The sequence below is a fragment of the Nycticebus coucang genome, chromosome 1 (genome assembly GCF_027406575.1).
Source record: "Nycticebus coucang isolate mNycCou1 chromosome 1, mNycCou1.pri, whole genome shotgun sequence".
NCBI lineage: Eukaryota > Metazoa > Chordata > Mammalia > Primates > Lorisidae > Nycticebus > Nycticebus coucang.
In genome coordinates, this window is record NC_069780.1 from 85766865 (window position 1) to 85786788 (window position 19924).

Genomic DNA, 19924 nt, shown 5'->3' on the forward strand with positions numbered 1-19924 from the left:
TCTAACATTCTTGTATCTGATGAGATGTGAGGAGAGATTCAGCTTAAAAGAGCAGCAAAAGCACTAACTTTGAAAGTATTTATGAAAAAAATGCAGCTCCGAGGTAGCCTTGACTACAACTTCCACACACATTCTTTGTGGGATTGTGCATGGCTTGCAGCTGTTCTTCACTAAATTGTGATCACAGCAATGGGTAAGACACAGGGATTGTTTTCACTGTTCTAAAGCATAGCCAAGGGGAAAGTCTAACCATGGTTGTAGTTGGGGAGGTTCTGAGCTAAAAGAAGTGAATAGAGAATCCTTTGGAGATATTGAATATAGAGTCAGCTCTGTTTACCTGTTACAGATGTTGAAACATTTTCAGAAAAGGGGCCATTGTGGGAAGTTTTTAACAGAACAGGTGGCCTTTGGTTTGGGTTCTGAAAGAATGTAAAGGATTTGGCTTGCAGAGTTCCAGGAAGGGTATTTCAGAAGGGGAAATTGATGTGATTGAGGGTACACCAGCGTTTAAAGGGGGATTGTCAGTAGAAGGGAGAATGCCTTCTATTAATTTGAAATCTAATTATTTCATAGATACAATTTTCTAGCTATTACAATAATTTGTTCTAGAGTTTATTGTTCCCAAGGAACTTAGTAATAAGTCTATTTTAGAGTGCTAATTGCCTAGAGCTTTCAGAGAATTATGTACATTTTTAGGGGGTGACTGTGGGGTGTGGAGGGGATTGACTTTCTCTTGGGTAACATCATTATTTTCTAGATGTCATTGTAGCTGAAGTTATTTATCTTGGCTTCATGTTGTATGAATACAATGCACTTGTCTATGAGCTTAGCAACTCAAATAGGACAGTGAGTCCTTTTAGACTTTGTATATAAAAATAACACACTCTGGGAGGCCGAGGCAGGTGGATTGCTTGAGTTCAGGAGTTCGAGACCAGACTGAGCAAGAGCAAGACCCTGTGTCTGTTAAAAATGGAGAAATTAGCCGGATGTTGTGATGGGTGCCTGTAGTCCCGGCTACTCAGGAGGCTGAGGCAAGAGGATAGTTTAAGCCCAGGAGTTTGAGGCTGCTGTGAGCTATGATGTGCCATGGCATTCAATCCAGGGGGACAAAGTGAGACTCTGTTTCAAATAAAATAAATACATCACATTTCTCTGAGCTTTGTACTTTTCCAAAGGGACTTTCAGATGCTTCCATTGAACATCTCATACAACCCTCCAAGATAGATGGAGTAAGTATCATCATCACCAGATGGAGTAAGTTATCATCACCCTTTCATTTATAGCTAAGGAAATTGAGGCACAGAGACTGAGTGCCTTTCTCCAGAGTCACATGGGTACTGAGTGTCTAGGCTACCAGAATTAGATCTAGCTCTTGCTGGCTCGTCCAGGTTTCTTTTCCCTGGTATGACACCCTCTCTCAGCAGGGACACTGCTGACAGTGACTCCTTGTCTGGTTGCTGGCATCCCCAGAGTTCCTAGTACTCAACCTCATCATGAGGAACTGACTCAGAGAAATGAGAGTCTGCTGATTCAGAGCTAAATACTTTTCCCCAATGTTTGATTTCCCAGCCTTCTCATAAATTGATTTGTCTCAAGTCCCACTTAGCTTTTTTAGTTCTTATGGTATTAGAACTTAAAGTACTTTAAGAGTCTTTCTCACTTTCAATAACTTATCAGTGACAAATGTATTATATGGGAAGCTTTTAATTTTAGCTACATTATGTTAGGTATTGCTGTCAAACCAGAACTGAAGAAAAACCGGAGAGAAGCATCTGCTGTCACTAACTTAACCTCTGTGTAGATTTCTTTGAGTGATTTTCATTAACTTTTTATTCTGTTATAAACATTGGTGATTCCATTGAATGGATTTGTAGCAGGCCAAGCGTGTGTGGGGTACCAGTAAGAAGTCTATTTAGCAGGCTTGGCAAAACACAGAGCTTGGACTTGGGTGGTAGCATCGGAAGCTGTCATGGAAGATGCTGTATGTCCATTGGTCTGAGTCAAGAGGGAGCCAGGAGCACCACATGCTGCAGATAAAACAGGTTACTCGGCCTTAATAGCACATACAGGAAACTGTAATTGGAATTATTTATTCCCATGATGTAAGTAGTTTTATCTCCATGTTATAAGTATTTAAAATTTTTATGAATGCTTTTTTTCCTTCTTTTTGAGAGAGAGACTCTTACTCTGTTCCCTAGGTTAGAGTGCCATGGCCTCAGCCCAGCTAACAGCAGCCTCAAACTCCCAGGCTCAAGCAATCTTCCTGCCTCAGCCTCCCAAGTAGCTGGGACTGCAGGTGCCTACCATAACACCCAGCTAATTTTTCTATTTTTAGGAGAGATGGGGTCTGTGCTTTTGCTCAGGCTGGTCTTGAACTCATGATCTCAAGAGATCCTTCCACTTCAGCTTCCCAGAGTGCTAGGATTACAAGTATGAGCCACCACACTTGGCCTATAAATGCTTTAAAATGTTATAAATGTAAGAAAGAGACCTTTGTGCGAAAATATTCTTCTTCTGGAAGACTCACAGACCTATTTAGTGAGGGCCCCAGGTATGTAACTTACCTGAATGGAACAAGGCTTATGGGATAAGAGGGATAGAAGCTTTATCACAGAGGCTTTCAGGCTCAGCCATGGTGGCTAAAGCGTCTCTTGTGGTTTTGGGCTTGTGAGCTGCTGCTTCTAAATGCTGACGGCATCTTAGGACTTGACTTTGATTGAACAGCTCTGTGTTGCATGCTGAGTAATCCAGGCATCAACAACAGAAAGTTCTAAAGCATCAACAGAGAAGTGTGATTATGTTATAGCGGTACAGCTAATGGAAGGGAGATGGACATAGTCAAGAGTGCATCACCCTGTATTTTTTCAGACACGCTTCTTATGAATTATACAATTTCCGTAAGAATGGCGACCATGTTGGTGGGGAGAGTGGGAACACTGAAAACTGGTGCTGCTGTAGAGCCCTGTTCTGTCAGGTACGTTGAATGAGCAGTTGTGTTGAATGAGAATTTCTGCAACAACTCCTTAAGGCACCTTCTGCTTTTCTGTGTAACTGGGTGCCTGATTGCGTGACTTACAGAGAGCAGGAGACCTGTGGGTGATTGCAGAGGTGATGGCCCTGGCCAAGGGCTCAGCTTCCAACTTCTCGAACAGGTCTGGACTATTGATACCTTTCCTGGATCCATATGCTAGTGACAACCTGGCTTGAAATCACAGTGAAACTTTAGAAATTATGTAATTAACATTTCGTTGCTAATGTGTTCCTAATTTTTGGCTATCATAAAAATAATCCTGTGAAACATGGAGATGGTTTATAAAAGTCATGCACAAGAAAAAAGATTGTAGATCTTAAAAAAGGATTATAAAGCTTTAAAAAAAATCATGAAAGTCTTTATCTAAATTACTGGTTCTTTCACTGATTTTAAAAGGTGAATCATTTCATGAGACACAAAGACAAGTGCCCTTTTTTGTAAGCGGTGGGTTACTCTGCAGAACCTCACAACTCTGGTTAACAGGCCTGACCCGGCAGCCTCTTTTTCGTGTAATGTTCGTATCATATAAAACACTGCTTCACTGAAGCCTCCTCCCAGGGCTGCTGTCTCATTTATTACGTTGGGGATTTCCTGGAGCTTTGTGGTTTTTTTCCTTATCTCTATGTTGTCTGCATGCTGGTACTTGGTCAGATAGCTTTTGAGTGGCATTTTTTTCAGAGAAAATATAATGTGTGTGGTTTAAAAATTGCTCTCATTGTTATGTATGTTGTACTAAACCAAGTCTTTAGTACCAAGTCTGCTTGGTACTAAACAAGTGGAAATTGTGGAGTTCTGTTTTGTTTTTAGTTAGACACTTTAAGAGGGTAATAGCTGCAGTTATATACTTTTGCTGGCTTATATAAATATTAATGATAGTAATTATGTTGAAGGGAAAACTGTGAGTAGAATCCTACCCTTATGGGTAAGGGCTTTGCTTTTCCTTTCAGCTGTCTGAGACTGTTTCAACTCTGACGATTTCCTTATAATAAAGTCTGCAGAATTTTTAGAGAATAAAAAAATCATTACTGGCAAGAATTTTTTAAAGAAAGTTTTACTTTATGTTTGTAAATAGTACATGCCTGTTATTGGAAAATTGGAAAATATAGACATTTTTAAAAAGCGTCTTTAGTCTGGCTACTCAGAGGTATTCTGATATTTCTTTTTTCTACTTCCGTTTTTTTAAAAAGCATACTTACTGCCAAAGTGGATATACAATTTTGTGTCCTTTTAATTTAACCTTCTAACATATGAATCTTTTTATGTCTCACGGATTTTCTGAGGCCATGTCACTCAGCCTTTCTGAGTGCCTTCTCAGTGGTGGGTGCCGAATGCTTTGCTCTTCAAAGCATGGAGAGAAGGGACTAGAAAATAATTGAGATTGTAACTAAGAACTGCAGGTCACCCTGCATGTAACTGTTACCTGAATCTGAAAACTAAATGATCTCCCTGGTAGTTCTACATTTTAAGTTAAAGCAATAATACTGTTGGTTTTATTATACATTTAAGCTAACTTTATGTGGATCAAAAAAAGTCACTCTGCTGAGGAGTCTGCCCCCTGGCTAAAGTGCCAGACCGGTCAGGGTGGAGAGTACAGGGCAGAGTTGGATCCCGTGGGGTGGCTGGTGTGCTTGGTGCCCACACAGGGCTTGTTTACAGGAGAGCAGGGCAGGGTTCATGGCAAGGTGTCTGTCAAGACACATAGTCACCCACAAAGGGCATGACGGAGGCCTTGTCCTCAGTGGACTGAGTTAGTGAGAATGTAAACACTTTGAGTGGCATGGGGTTTGAGATATAGGAGAAATCATTTATCAGTCAGTGATAATCCACCTGCCTCCTCCTAACCTCTTCCCAAATCTGTCCATAGACAGACGCAGAATAGCATGCAGATGAGCAAGGTGGGTTAACTCATGAGCAAGGGTGTCCAGACTTTATTCATGGCTCTGCTACTGAAAAGCTACATCCTTGGACAGCGCTTCATTCTCCCTGTCTGTTAAAATGTTGCTACTGTCTACTTCCTGTGATTAAGTGGAACACATAGAATGCTTCCTAGCACATAGAGTAAGCACTCAGTGGATCTGGCTAACCACAGGAATTATCTGCTCTGTACGACTGAATTTGTACATATTGCCAAATTTCCTGAGCACTGAGCTTGTCAGTTGAGTGTAGATGGCACAGGGCAGGTATATAATTTTTTGATTGCACACTGAACTGGCATTGTGAGGACCGGTTGTTATTTAGCTGTTAGGGGAGCGATCCATGATCGCATCTGTGCAAACAGCCACGTATCGACAGACTTTATTTCGATTCTGGATCTGTCTCTAAAGCCCATTCCCCTAAAGTACACTGCTTCAAAAGTGCTCTAATGCCCCCTTGCTTTAGTCTGCTCTAGTTCACATTCACTGTAGCTGAGTCTGAGGGCTTTTATGGGGTTTTGTTTTTAATAAACTTCATTTTGAAGTATACACACAGACAAGTATGTGCATTCTTCTTGCTGAGTGTTCACAGCACCAACACTCATATGAAGAAATAGCATCCTATAACCTTTTTGAGCCTCCTTCAGGGGCAAGGCTTTGAAATCACTGGTAGAAAGGTCCATGATCAGTTGTGGCTGGGCCCAGAGGAAGAAGGAGTTTCCCCAGTAAAGAGGAGCTCAGTTGTGTGCTGTGGATCGTACCCCTCTCTGCTGCTTCCTCCCTCCTGCTTTCTTCCCTTTTGCTCATTGGGGTAATGTGAATAGGCAGAGAAAGTTTTTTGATAGAAAGATTGATTAGATAAGAATAATTAGACTGAACTCTTTGGGGAGCTATATTAGCCTTGGTTTTTTTCCTCTTTTCAAACTGGCCTTTGAATTACTTTTTCATTACATATTACCATCGCTGCTTTTTATCACATGAAGAGTAGTCAAAGGACTATAGAAATGCATGAATACTTTGAAACTTTATGACTTTAATTCTTTTAACCCTACATCAGGCATGGGAATCGGCTGTTCTTCAGATGTCAAATCTTGGATTGGAGGTGGGTCCTGAGAGTACTATGCTGGACAGATTTAGATGGAGAGGAGTCTGGGTACAACAGGGAACAGTGTTCTGGTTGGCTAGAGATTTTGGCCATGGGCAAAGAGGTTGGGCTTGTGTTTTGACTACCAAATATTTGCCTCCAATGATCTAAAATACTTAGGCCATTTACTGACTAATGACTTGGCGCTCAGTACCTGGAATATGAGATTGCAGATAGTACAAATAGCAGCTTAGAAAACAGCCAGTAATTCTCTCTTCCTTCCTCGTCACGTGGATTCATCACGCTTTCTTCTCTGGTCCATCCTGGCAGTGTTTCATTAAGTTCATCTGTGTTCTGAACGTATCAGTGGTGGCAGCAGCAGTTCCAGTCAATATGTTGAACTGCAGGTGGAGTGTGGGTGTCTAGTCAATGATTGTAGACACTTTTGTAAATGTGTAAACTCTGGATAACCCAAGTTATTTTCTGTGATACTTGGATGAACTTAGTGAGGGAAATAGAGAACTTGGCCATGTGTAGGGTTATGAGAAAGGTTGATGGATAAATTGTAATAGGCATATTGTTTGATATTTAAGAGAGGGTACCCAGCATGATAATGAAAAACAGTATGAATATCTGTATGAAAGTATAATTCCATTTCAGGAAGGAGAAGATTGAAAACAGGGAGGTTGGATTGAAGGAGAGAAGATCTAAACACACCTTCTCTTAGTTACTCTCTCAGCTGCTCTGATGTCTCAGAAGAAAGATTGTGATGATTACTATTTTTCCATTTACTGAAGAAATTTTAGACCTCCCATTTAAACAAGAGGAAATTTGTGGTTACAGTACCAGAGTTATGGTTTTGATGCACATTTCTCCTTTATAACATTTTATCAGGTTTTGAAGAATTAAGGGTTATTAAGCAGAATAACAGAGGAAATGGCATTTCCACTTTTAAAAAATCTGAAAGTCCTTTCTGTTAAGATACAGTAGTCACATTCACAAGATGTTAAAGCCTCTATGACAGTGATTTTCTACTGATGTACCATGGCACACTAGTGTGCCCCAATAGGATCTTAAATGTGTTGTGAAAATTTTTAAAGATTGTTAAATTATTTTTAACAGCAGTTTAAAGCGCAATAAGCATATTCCTTTTTAAAAAAAATCATTTCTTTGATCAACATAATTTAATAAGTGTGCCATGGAAGTTTAAGTTGAAAAACACTGGTCTGTAGGAACTTGGGCTATAGTGAATGAGAGGGAAATGGACCAACGGAGTGTGAGTGTACAAGCACTGATCAGCGTGTACTCACCGGACTGCCAAAGAAGCCCACTGCTTATTGTAGATAGGCACATATCATAGCTTTAATGCAAATGTTTAGTGTTGTTTAACCAATCAGAAAGTATCTGGCATCTACCATGGGTAAAACCTATAGGATATACAAAGATGAATGTCAAGACCCAGTTTTTATATTCAGAATTTATAATCCAGTTAGGATCATGAGACAGAAATATGCACTATTATAAAGCAATTGTTAGGTGTTTAAAATGTGGTTAAAATATATTATAGAGGAGTGGAACTGAGAGCTTTTCCATGACATGGTTAATTTTTCTCTCATGCCTGTAATCCTAGCTCTCTGGGAGGCCAATGTGGGTAGATAACTTGAGCTCACAGGTTTGAGACCAGCCTGAGCGAGAGCAAGACCCTGTCTCTACTTATAGAAAAAACTAGCTGGGTGTTGTGGCAGGTACCTGTGGTCCCAGCTACTTGAGAAACTGAGGCATGGGGATCACTTGAGCCCCAAGAATTTGAGAATGCTGTGAGCTCTGACACTACAGCACTCTACCCAGGGTGACAGAGATCCTGCCTCCAAAATAATAATAATGATAATAATAATAATAATAATAATAAAACAGAGGACTTCAAGACCAAAAGGATCTTCTAGCCTAGGTAAACAGCAAAGTCGTCTCGGGGAAGATGAAACTTTTTCTAAGGAAGTGATTCTTAACCTTGTGGAACTTGTTACCGTAGAAATGTAAATTCTCAAACTCAACCTCAGAACTGCTTAATCAGAAACCCTGAGGATAGGCCCAGCAAATTGTGTTTGTACAAGCTAACATTTGTACACTGCTTCGCCAGGTATAAGGGGTAAAAGTGTGCTGACTGCAGTTAGGTGACCCAGGAACTGGCACTCAGTCCTAAAGATGGCTGCCCGAGTGAAGGAGGCACACAGAGGGGGTTAGAGTTTCCTGTGCTATTTGGTTTAGTTTCTGTTTGAGAAATTTCTTTCTGAATGCAGTAAGATCCTTATTTCATGCCAGTGTCCTGTGTGAGCATGTTGTCATTTTTATCTCCTATTATTCCCATCGTTTGAAATGTTTGTACCACCTGGATAGGGAATAAAATTTGCATCTTTATAACATTTTTTTGAGCCTCTGGGAAATGTTAAAGCCATGTATTAGAATGATTGAACAGTTTTAAGGCTAACTGCTAGGTAAAGTATATACAGGATAGATGTTTAAATAGAGAGTTTATGTTCTGTCAGACCCTGGGGAAGTGTCATTTAGAGATTTAAGTTTTAAAACTAAAACTCCTCTTTTATATATAAAAAGTGGGATGTAGTTCCCCAGCACTTCCACTGCATATTTTATAAAATTCAGGGTTTAGGGAGCATTTTCAAAGCCCCTGCATGGAACCCATACTTTGATTTCTCCTGTGATTTTTAGAGTAGCTAAACCTTAGGTAAATTGGAGGCATTGATTTGGGGCAGCACTTGCTAGGTGGGCAGGATGGTGCTGAATGGAGGCTCCACCTTCAGCCTTTGCTCACTGAGCTGCCTGATGAGTGCAGAAGTAATCTTCTGATTCTTTATTAAAAAAAGAAAGTGACTTTTAAAGATAGTTCAAGGGGAAAAAAAGAACCCATAATCAGCCTGTGGACATGGCAGTTAAGCTTCAAGCTCAAGATGAATTTCCCTTCATGGAAAAATGAAGTGATTTTTCTTCTAATTGGTTTTATCTTGATCCTATCCATTAAGCTTATAACACAGAGAAGTCCAGCTGTTGTCATAGGTGTGTTAGTCTTTTTTCTCAGAGAGGGTATATTTAAGATCTTTCTTGGGGCTTCTTTATGAAGGAATTTTAGGAGTTACATATATAATAATATCTTAAGGGAACTGAGAGCTCTTCCATGACATGGTTTATTTTTCTCTCACTTGTGGATTGAAATATGTGGCTGCTGTATGTAGAGATAGATTTAAAACTTCCTGAAACCAAAGAGCCAGCTAAGTGTTCATCAGATTTTAGAGGTACAGTAATGTTTTCTTCAGCCAGATTACAGGGCTAGGAAGAGGAAAAAGAAAAGGGGCGATCCCTTGTAGTTTTGTGTATCAAGATTTTAGCTATATTTCAGAGACTTATGATTTTTATTTCTAATAAAATGTTTTCTTCATGAACTTATACAATCATATTCTACAGCATTTTTCATATATATATATATATATATATTTTTTTTTTTTTTTTTGAGACAGTCTCACTTTCTTGCCCCTGGTAGAATGCCATGGTGTCATAGCTCACAGCAACCTCAAACTCTTGGGCTCAAGCGATTCTCTTGCCTCATCCTCCCAAGTCGTTGGGACTACAGGCACCCGCCACAACACCTGGCGGGGGTCTTGCTTTTGCTCAGGCTGGTCTGGAACTCACGAGCTCAAGCCATCCACCCGCCTCAGCCTCCCAGAGTGCTAGGATTACAAGCATGAGCCACCACGCCCGGCCTTCAGATGCTATGTTCTCATATTCAGATGAGGTATGTTTAGGGTCTGAAGTCAAAATTGAACTGTTTTTGTCCTCGGGTTCCACAAGTTCAGAGCTTTCTCAACTTGGATATGCCTAGGAAATCAGCTTAGGAGGGCTTGTGGCTTCGTATTATCATTATTATTTTTTTATACCAATTTTTCTTCTTGTATTAAAGGAAGGCTGTGTCCCTACTCCGTTCCCCCTACCCGCATGGTACTTACTGTACATTATTAAGTCCTACATTTGGCTGTTGTGGGTAACCACTCCTCACTTGGTATGGATAGGATTTTGCAAGGTTGCAGAGTAAGATCTATCAGCTGACACTTGCTCACATGACAGCCATTAAAGAGGGTGGTGTGGCCAATGTCAGAACAACCTTGCAGCTGAAGGCAAGTCACTGCATTTGCCCAGAGCCATACGAATAGGTCTTGTGACCAATTAATTGACTACTGTCCAATCTCCAGCTAGAGAGGACAGATAGAATGAGTCGTTCTAAGCTGCTCAACCTGTTGAGTGTTTTGTCTTTCGCTAACTGGAGTACAAGCTTAGGAACAAAAGTAGGAAGGGAGATTTGGACTTGTCTGTGTTTATAATGAATTTGCAGACAGCATATTTTATAACTTGATGGATGCATCTGACTTCCTAAATCATTGGCAGGCTTAATTTATGTAACAAGTCAAGGTTTTCCACCACCACCCCCTTTTTTTTTTTTTTTACTTTTGAAAGAGGAAATTAGTAGACTGCTGCTAAATAGTTTTCTCACATACTTGTAGGGAGTGAAATGATTGTTTAGGACTGCTTGTTACTGTGGATTATCCCTCAAATAACAGAGGAATTTCAGGATTTGTGTCCAAGTCCATGTTGGTCAGGATAAACCAGAAGAACGTCAGACCACTTAAAAGATGTGCGGTGGCACAACGAAGACCACAAACTGGCCAGGGGGCTGGCAGGATTCAGCCAGATGTGTGAGTGATGCTGTTTCTGGCGCTGGGAGGATTTACAGGACGCTTTTACCCACAAAGATCCGAAAACATGCGGAGGTAGGAAGCAGCACTGATCACAAGGGACTCGATGACAGGTTTGATTCTTAGTTCTATTTCAATGTCTCAAATAACTTTTTATTTAATTTACTACATACCAACAAGATGGTATTGCATCTAACTGACGATGTTTTTTCAAAAGTGCTTCTAAATAGAAGAAATAGGGTCATGGGTGGGCTTGCAGAGCTTCAAATCTTTCTTTTATACGATAGCTGTAACCATGGGGATTTTTTTCCCCACAATTCTTCTGTCCATCTACTTTCTTCTTAATTTTTCACTACCTCTGTGGAGCCAACATGGGAGAAATGGTTATATCCTTATCCTTTGTTCAAGCTTAATACTGTTCACAGTAATTACCAGCAACAGAAAGTTGCAGTCCTGACATACTACCAAAGTTAGTAGATGGGGCGCAGGACTGAGGTTTCTCACAGTATATAGTCTGCATGGTGGGAAGGCGGTAATGCTTTTCCACTTGCAGGCTGGAGTGGTGAGAGAGCCTGGTCTTCCTCTAGAAAAATCTTTTTCATGAGAAGGATATATTTTGATAAACTCATTTTAATGATGCTTATCTAAAAAGTATAACAGTGTCTTACTATTTTCTTTTTGATTTTTTTCATCCATTTTGGAAGAATTCATTAATTTTGTTAGTATTATCCCTTGAAACACTATTGTAAAGGAATTTATTGTATAAAAGAAAAAGAGCTTTGAGAATTACATTTCATTCCAAAAGTCTTACGTAGATCGATAATAAGGAGAGCCAAGGGTGAAAGCAACGATTCTCATGATTTGTATAAAGCAAGTCTCTAAATTTACCTTGGTTTTTAAGAAAAATTTTCCAAATTAACATGTTTCATAAACTATTATCCCATACTTATGATTCCTGGTTTTGTTAAAAATAATCAGGATATAGTTTCTGTCATGTTAAAGTCTTTATTGTTTTTTAGTAGAACCTTAATAAAACAGGATATAGTCTACAACAGAATAAGAGCCCAGTAGGTTGGAGAGTTAGGGAGAAGTGGTGAAGTCATTTTACAAGTGGTAGGTCACGTGTTGTCCACTCATTTAAGGAGATCTATTTGTAGAGGAAGAAGTAATGACATGGTACATAGGAAAACACATTTGAGTTTTCAGATAAGAATTTCACTTTTATAATATCTGTTTTTATCTGTTTCTTATCAAGAAAGGGCAGTTGAGTGATAGGAGTAGTAATGGAATGACACTCAGTTCCTCTGGGTCTACATCCCCATCCCCAAGCCCTGCCGCCTGGAGCCTCATAACCCTGGGCCAGCAACATGACTTCTCTGGTCTCGCTCTCAACTCTTCAGGCATTTATTTAATTGGTCCAATTATTTAAAAAATTCTTTCTTCTCCTAAGATTCTGAGGTGCAGTATTAGGACCTTCCATATTCCCTATTCTTATTCTGTAAAATTATAGATTTCCAGATAGATATGTAGAGTGAAGGACAGGGAATGAATGTCCAAGAAGAAAACAATATGCAGGGCCACACCAGTACTTCTTCTTTTTTTTTTTTTTTTTTTTTTTTTTTGTAGAGACAGAGTCTCACTTTATGGCCCTCAGTAGAGTGCCGTGGCCTCACACAGCTCACAGCAACCTCCAACTCCTGGGCTTAGGCGATTCTCTTGCCTCAGCCTCCCAAGTAGCTGGGACTATAGGCGCCCGCCACAACGCCCGGCTATTTTTTGGTTGCAGTTTGACCAGGGCCGGGTTTGAACCCACCACCCTCGGTATATGGGGCCGGCGCCTTACCGACTGAGCCATAGGCGCCGCCCCACACCAGTACTTCTAAAAGTTCTAACATTTTGAAAGAACTGCTGCCTGTCACTTTGAATGAACCTGCTGGTTTTTGGTAGAATTGTAATCATTTTTGTTTAAGTAACACTTTTTAATTTTTTTTTTTTTTTTTTTTTTTTTGAGACAGAGTCTCAAGCTGGTACCCAGGGTAGAGTGCTGTGGTGTCACAGCTCACAGCAACCTCCAACTCTTGGGCTTAAATGATTCTCTAGCCTCAGCCTCCCAAGTAGCTGGGACTACAGGTGCCCTCCACAACGCCTGGCTATTTTTTGGTTGTAGTTGTCATTGTTGTTTGGCAGGCCCGGGCTGGCTTTGAACTCAGCAGCTCAGGTGTATGTGGCTGGCGCCCTAGCCGCTGAGCTACAGGTGCCGAGCCTAAACTGAAAATGTTTTTATACCCATTATCCCTTTCTTTATTTTTTGAGTTTTGATTTACTTCTCTAATACTGAGGTTTTTCTTTTTTAGAGTTTTATTCAGCAACATATGTTTATAAATTAATTGGAATTGCTTCTCTGTTCAGTCAGACCAGTTGTTTTGATAGACCTCATCCTCTTTCTCTTCCCCTTCCTATAATCTTGAAAACATATTTGTTATTTGCAGTATTGTGCTTGGTTTCCAGAATTTCTTTAGGACCGGGGCCAACTTAAAGGTAGAAGTGAATTATTGACAGGAGCTTGCGCTGAAGGATCTGGCTCCAGGGTGCTCACGAGTTATCTATTTGTCCAAGTCATGTGGCAGTCAGTTAGGTAGGACTTCCAACTCGCTTTTTGCTCTCGGGTATGTGAAATTAGTTGTTTCAAGTGGTCTTTTTAGCTGAGCATACTGATAAGCAGGGGTTTGGGGGTTTTTTTTTCTCCTCATGATTTTCTAGTTACTGAAAAGATGAAGAGAAAGATTCCACAGACAGAGTACAGTAGAATTGTGCTGTATATCTAATGGTGGCCGCAGTGTAAAATTGACATAGTTTAGCGCAGAAACAAACACTTTGATGATGTCATAGTGGTTCATGTGGCATGAAGCATTTCGAGACAGGAGTTCTCTTTACGTTCATTCCCTTTAAACTCTGTGATGACAGACTTTGGTGTTCATTTCATACAGTGCTAGAGTAAACAAAAAGCTACAGCTTGGTGAAAGGCATCTGACATGGTTTGTCAATACAAAAGTCCTTTCTAAAACTCATTCAAATCCAGTAAATCTGAAATACAGTGCTGGTATAGGGTGTAGTCTCCAAATAATTGTTTCCAATTTTCTGTATTGAAACACTGACTATAGCAACACTGCTAACAACTTTTGGGTTTTCAGACTTTCCCAGCAAATTATGTAAGTCTGTGTGGTTGTTTATGTGAGAAATCTGAGAGTATTTGCTAAACATATTTGTGAATCGTTTCTTTGATGGCAAAAGAAAACTAGCCATAAACTTGTCTTTAAAATATACCCTTCACACACTGAGGAGGAACTGAAACAAAGCACTTCAGAGCCAATTGTGCTTTACAGTTTCATATCTTGAAATTCAGATTCAGAAGAAACTCTGTTAGGTTAGATTCACCAGGATGGAAGAGGCAGCGGGGTTAATGAGTGTAGGTATCTGTTTATTTACCCTTACATGAACTAATTGTGTTTGAAAAGCAAACTCCTTAAATTGTCTGTGGCAGTTGCTTAACAAAAAAGCAAGTACAGAAATCTGCAGGGGTGGGTGGTGCCTGTGGCTCAAGGAGTAGGGTGCCGGAGGTGGCGGGTTCAAACCCAGCCCCGGCCAAAAAAAAAAAAAAAAAAAAAAAAGAAATCTGCAGGGGTGTATTTTCCCCGAGTGAACGGCCTCACATGGATAAGCTGACCCTGATCTTTTACTACAAGTCTTTATTTATAGCACTCAGGATTACTGACTAGGAAACACAAAAATAGGCACTGATTTAGAGAGAGAGTGATGTTGAGGCCAAAGAATTCTGAAGAGTCTAGTAAAATGTCTTTAAAGGAAAGTGTGATGCAGGTTATAGGCATGGGAAGTGTGTTTCTCATTGTGTTCTGTACCTAGACCCTGAAAACCATTCTACTTTGATACCAGTTCATAGAAAATGTAGCTGTTGGACAGGTTGAATGAAGTGGGTAGAGAAAAAAACCAAGCCCTGGTCAGCTGATGGTCTTGTGCTCTGTGAGGGAGCTCCGCCAGGAGGTTGTAAATTGCCGGGTGTGACTCTTTCAGATGCACTGGGTATTGCTGTCACAAGTTCTTCTGCCCTTCCTGCATTCCTTCCCTTTTTACTGATTTTATGTGCGGTGAGGGTTTTTCTTTGACTAGTTGGAAGAGTTTATTTCCACTGGTTGATGGTTGGGATTTTGAGATGTAGTCTGAGTCTGATTAAGTGAATAAATGAAGGATAACAGTGGTAATTAAGTATTGCTGCAGCTTCATGTCTGATTTAGGATTCAAGAACATTCATCTTTTCCCTCTGAGGATACATCACTTACTAGGAACCAGTCAGAGCAGTCTTAAATTTTCTGGTATTTTCATAGAAGCTGGTAACTGCCATAACCTTTTTGTCTGGTCATTTTTGTGTCCGCATGCCTGACATAACAGGGTAAAGCCCTTGTTTTAGTCACGGTAGCAGTTGCGTCCAGACAGAAGACCAGGTCACTCCAGCTTTGGGCTCGATGGGCCAGTTGTCGGGAGCTTCTGAAGTCTTTTTCTCTTCAAGTCCGTATTCAGCTCTGTGCTGACCCTGAATGCTCACTGGACTGGTCCATGATTCCTGGTTCTCCTGCTCTGATTCCTGTTGTGGTCAGGCTCAGGCTTAGCCTTATCCTTTTATTGTTATTATAACAAAAGCTGAATAACTGCTGAACAGGGATGTAGCAAGCCCCCGTGGGAATTGGCGAGGGTGACAATTTGTGACCTAAGATTACAATTGTGCTCCCAATCCAGACTCACCGAGAGTAATCCAGCCTGTGGGTTCCTGGGAATTTTCTTTCCTTCTGGGGGGGTCCTCAGAGGATGTTTGAGGTATACATACATCTATCAACCTTTCTATCTCAAAGGGTTTAAGAAAGGTTAACAAAAAAAAAAGCCCAGCTCTACTTTCAGGCCTTTATAGAATAGATGTGAATGAAAATCTTTTTTTCTCATTGTGCTGTATCTGTTCACCTTCTTGCCTTACCCTGTCAAGGGCAAAAAAGAAAACTTACTAAAGTTAAGCTATTTTTTTCTTCTTACTAATTAAAAAAAAAAAAAATTCAGCTCTCACACTTTTACAACCTAAACTACAGGACCTGATCTGGTGGAGCGATCTTTGATTTGGTGCTCTTCCCTACCCTGATGTGGTGATTTGGGGCTCTTCTCCGCCTTGTATTCACTGTGTCTTTGGGAATGTCACCTCCTCTCTCTGTGTTTCTATTTTCCAAAACAATAAAGATGGTAGAGTAGGGACAGTGGTTCCCAAATGTGTGAAGTATTAACAATTTAAGCTCCTGAGCCTCAACTTCAGATGCCCTGAACCAAGTTCCTGGAGGTAGAACCTAGCACGGCGTTTTGTTGGCTCTCTCTCACTCAGCTTCTGGGGTAATTCTAATGGTAAGCCAAATCTGAGAATCACTGCATAGGAGGTATTTGAGGTCCCTCAAGCTCTACCATGCCCATTACCTGTAGGTGACCCATGAGTCCCAAAGTTAGAGAAATGTGAAGAAGTGGCCCGGGGTAATCAAGGGCATCAGAACAATGTCAGTGATGATCTTTTCCCATGTGAGGGAACAAGCCACTTGAGTATTTTGAGGAAGTACATTGTGAACAGAGAGAACAGCAAGTACAGAGATCTTAAGGCAGGAACATGCCCTAGTGTGCATCCTAAAATGAAAAATATGGCCTTAGGGCAAAGGTGGTTTGGATTCAGAAAGTCAGTAGTCCTCTGTGGGAGCATGAGCAGGGTGGAGGTGTCCTGGTAGACTCCCCCTAGCTGCTACGGAAAGGGAGAGGGGCAGAGCTATGAGATCTCTCCCATCAGCCCTTGCTTGATGGCAAAAACTCCTTAGATTGTTTCTTTGTATTTAAACATTGTTCTCTCTGGGCAGTAACTGATACCTTACCTTGAACTATTTTTTTTTTTTTTTTTTTGAGACAGAACCTTAAGCTATCACCCTGGGTAGAGTGCTGTAACATCACAGCTCACAGCAACCTCCCACTCCTGGGCTCAAGCGATTCTCCTGCCTCCCCCTCCCAAGTAGCTGGGACTACAGGCACCTGCCACAACACCCAGCTATTTTTTGGTTATAGTTGTCATTGTTGTTTGGTGGACCGGGCTAGATTCAAACCTGCCAGGTCAGGTGTATGTGGCTGGCACCTTAGCCGCTTGAGCCACAGGCACTGAGCCAGCGTGAACTATTTTTATGGCGATTTTTTTTCCCTCCCTCTTTAGGAGAAAAACACATGAGAGGATTGGGTGCAATCTGTAGAGCATAGAGCTGTGTGTGAGGACCGACCCCTTCTTTCCTACTAAGTGGATAGAACAAGGGCTTGTGACCCCCCGGAGCAGGGGCAGACTTTTGATGGCTACATCAAAAGCTCAAGCAGTGTACCCTCAGTTCTCTTCTTCATGGGGGATTTTCTAACAAACTATAAACAGACCAAAATGATCTTCGGAAAATCATCTTATCACTGTTTCAAAATTAATACTTCTAAAGTTCCTGTATTTTAAAAGTTCCCTTGACAATTGACATTTTTTTTAGGATGCTTTTCCCATTAAAGAGACTTATTTTTCAGAGCAGTTTTAGGTTCACAGCAAAATTGAACAGAAAATACTGTGTTCCCGTGTAATCCCTCCCCCACACACTCAGAGCCCTAGGTCCAACACCCGCATCAGAGTGGTACATGTGTTAGAGTTGAACCTACCCTGACATATCATTATCACCCAAAGTCCATGGTTTGCATTAGGGATCACTCTTCGTATTATGAGTTTTGAATAAAGTATACTGACATCTAGCTGCCTAAATGTAGAAATCTGTAGACATTCTCCACACTTCACCTATTCATGCCTCTCCCCTAACCCTTGGCCACCACTCATTCGTTACTGTCTCCACAGTTTGCCCTTTTAGAATGTCTTTGGGTTAGAATCAAACGGTGTACGTCCTTCTCAGGTTGGCTGCTTTCACTTAACAATGTGCATTCAAGTTTCCTCCATTTCTGATCCTGGCTTGATAGTTAATTTCTTCATAGTACTGAATCACTGAATAATTGATTATTTATATCATTACCTACTGATGGACATCTTGGTTGCTTCCAAATTTGGACAACTATGAGTAAAGCTGAATAAATACCTATGCATAGGCTTTTTTTTTTTTTTTTTTTGGGACAGAGTCTCTTTCCATCACCCATCATGCAACCTCAAACTCCTGGGTTCAAGCAATCCCCCTGCCCCAGTGTCATGAGTAGCTAGGACTACAGATGCCCACCACAATACCTGGCTAGTTTTTCTATTTTTATTAGAGAGGGGTGAGGGTGGGTACCAGTTCTCACTCTCACTGAGTCTGATCTTGAACTCCTGAGCTCAAGTGGTCCTCCCACGTGGACCTCCCAGAGTACTAGGATTACAGGTGTGAGCCACCACACCTGGCCTGCTTATAGGCTTTTGTGTGGTCATATGTTTTCAACTCATTTGAGTACATACCAAGGAATATGATTCCTGGATTGTAAGGTAAGAGTATGTTTAGTTTTGTAAGAAACTATCAAACTGTCTTCTAAAGTGGCCACTAGCAATGAAGGAGCATTCCTATTGCTCCACATCCTCACCAGCATTTGGCATTGTCAGCATCCTGGATTGTGGTCATTCTAATAGACGTGTGGTATAATATGTCACTGTTGTTTTAATTTGTATTTCTCTAGTGACGTATGATCAGCAACATTTCACATGCTCATTTGCCATCTGTATCTTCTTTGGTGAGATATCATTTAAGGTCTTTTACCCATTTTTAAATTAGATTGTTTCCTTATTGTTGAGTTTTAAGTGTTCTTTCAGATAATAGTCCTTCACCAGATACCTCTTTAGTACATATTTTCTCCCAGTCTGTGGCTTGTCTTCTCATTCTCTGACAGGGTCTTTCTCAGAGAAGTTGTTAACTTTAATGAAGACAAGCTTACCAATAATTTCTTATATGGATTGTGCCTTTGTCCTTGTATCTAAAAACTTCTCACCATGCCCAAGGTCATCTGGATTTTCTCCTATATTATCTTCTATGTGTTATAGTTTTGCATTTAACATTTAGGTTTGTGATCTACTTTGAGTTACCGGGAAGGAGGTAATGTCTGTATCTAGATTTACTTTTTTCACATCTGGATGTCCAGTCGTTTAGCACCTTTTGTTGAAAGGTTGTCTTTGCTCCATCATATTACCTTGTGTTCCTTTATCAAATATCAGTTGACTCATGTTTATATGGATCTTTTTCTGAGCTTTTCTTTTTTTGAGACAGAATCTCAAGCTATCACCCTGGGTCGAGTGGCGTCACAGCTCATAGCAACATCAAACTCTTAGGCTCAAGCAATTTTCTTACTCAGCCTCCCAAGTAGCTGGGACCACAGGCACCTGCCTCAACACCTAGCTATTTCTGTTGTTGTTGTTGTTGTAGCAGTTGTCGTTGTTGTTTTGTCTGGCCTGGGCTGGATTCAAACCCACCAGCCTTGGTGTATGAGCAACGGGTGCCGCCTGGGCTGTTCTTTTCTATAGATCAACTTGCCTGTTCTTTTGCCAGTGTTACACTATCTTGAATCATGCATGCGAAAAGTTGGTTAGTTTAAGTCCTCGGACTTTGTTCTTCCCCCTTAAATAGTGTTGGCTATCTAGGTCTTTTTCTTTCCATATAAACTTCAGAGTCAGTTTGGGTTGGATTATTTGAGAACTGTTTTGCTCATGAAAATTAGGCATATACCTTTCTTTTTGCTCATCAGCTTTTGGTGGTATTTGTATATTTGATGTGTGGCCCAGGACAATTCTTTTTCCAGTGTGTGGTAGAGAAGAAAAAAGGTTGGATACCTCTGCTTTGGATTAATTGGTGAACAACTGACATCTTGACAATAGTCTTCCTATTTATGAGCATGAAATATTCCATTTATTTTGTTCTTCTTTGATTTTTTTTTTTAACTCAAGTTTTATCGTTTTCCTCATAGTTTTTTTTTTTTTTTTAAAGCAGAATCTTGCTCTATTTTCTTGGGTAAAGTGCTGTGGCGTCATCATAGCTCACAGCAACCTCAAACTCTTGAGCTCAAGAGATTG

At 40.6% G+C, this 19924-nt stretch overlaps 1 protein-coding gene across 6 annotated transcripts in view; it reads left to right on the plus strand.

The window, feature by feature from the left end:
- FNIP2 (folliculin interacting protein 2) overlaps nt 1-19924 on the plus strand; it is a 135992-nt gene that overhangs the window by 25628 nt on the left and 90440 nt on the right. Inside the window, exon 1 of one of the 6 annotated variants that reach the window (XM_053583559.1) lies at nt 10580-10898. The exons of 4 other annotated variants lie outside the window; for them this stretch is intronic. In XM_053583559.1, coding sequence (XP_053439534.1) covers nt 10723-10898 — 176 coding nt within the window. In that variant the 5' untranslated portion in view covers nt 10580-10722. Of the gene's footprint in view, nt 1-10579; nt 10899-19924 lie in introns of those variants that run through there. One more of the 6 variants, XM_053583541.1, reaches the window with a different exon arrangement.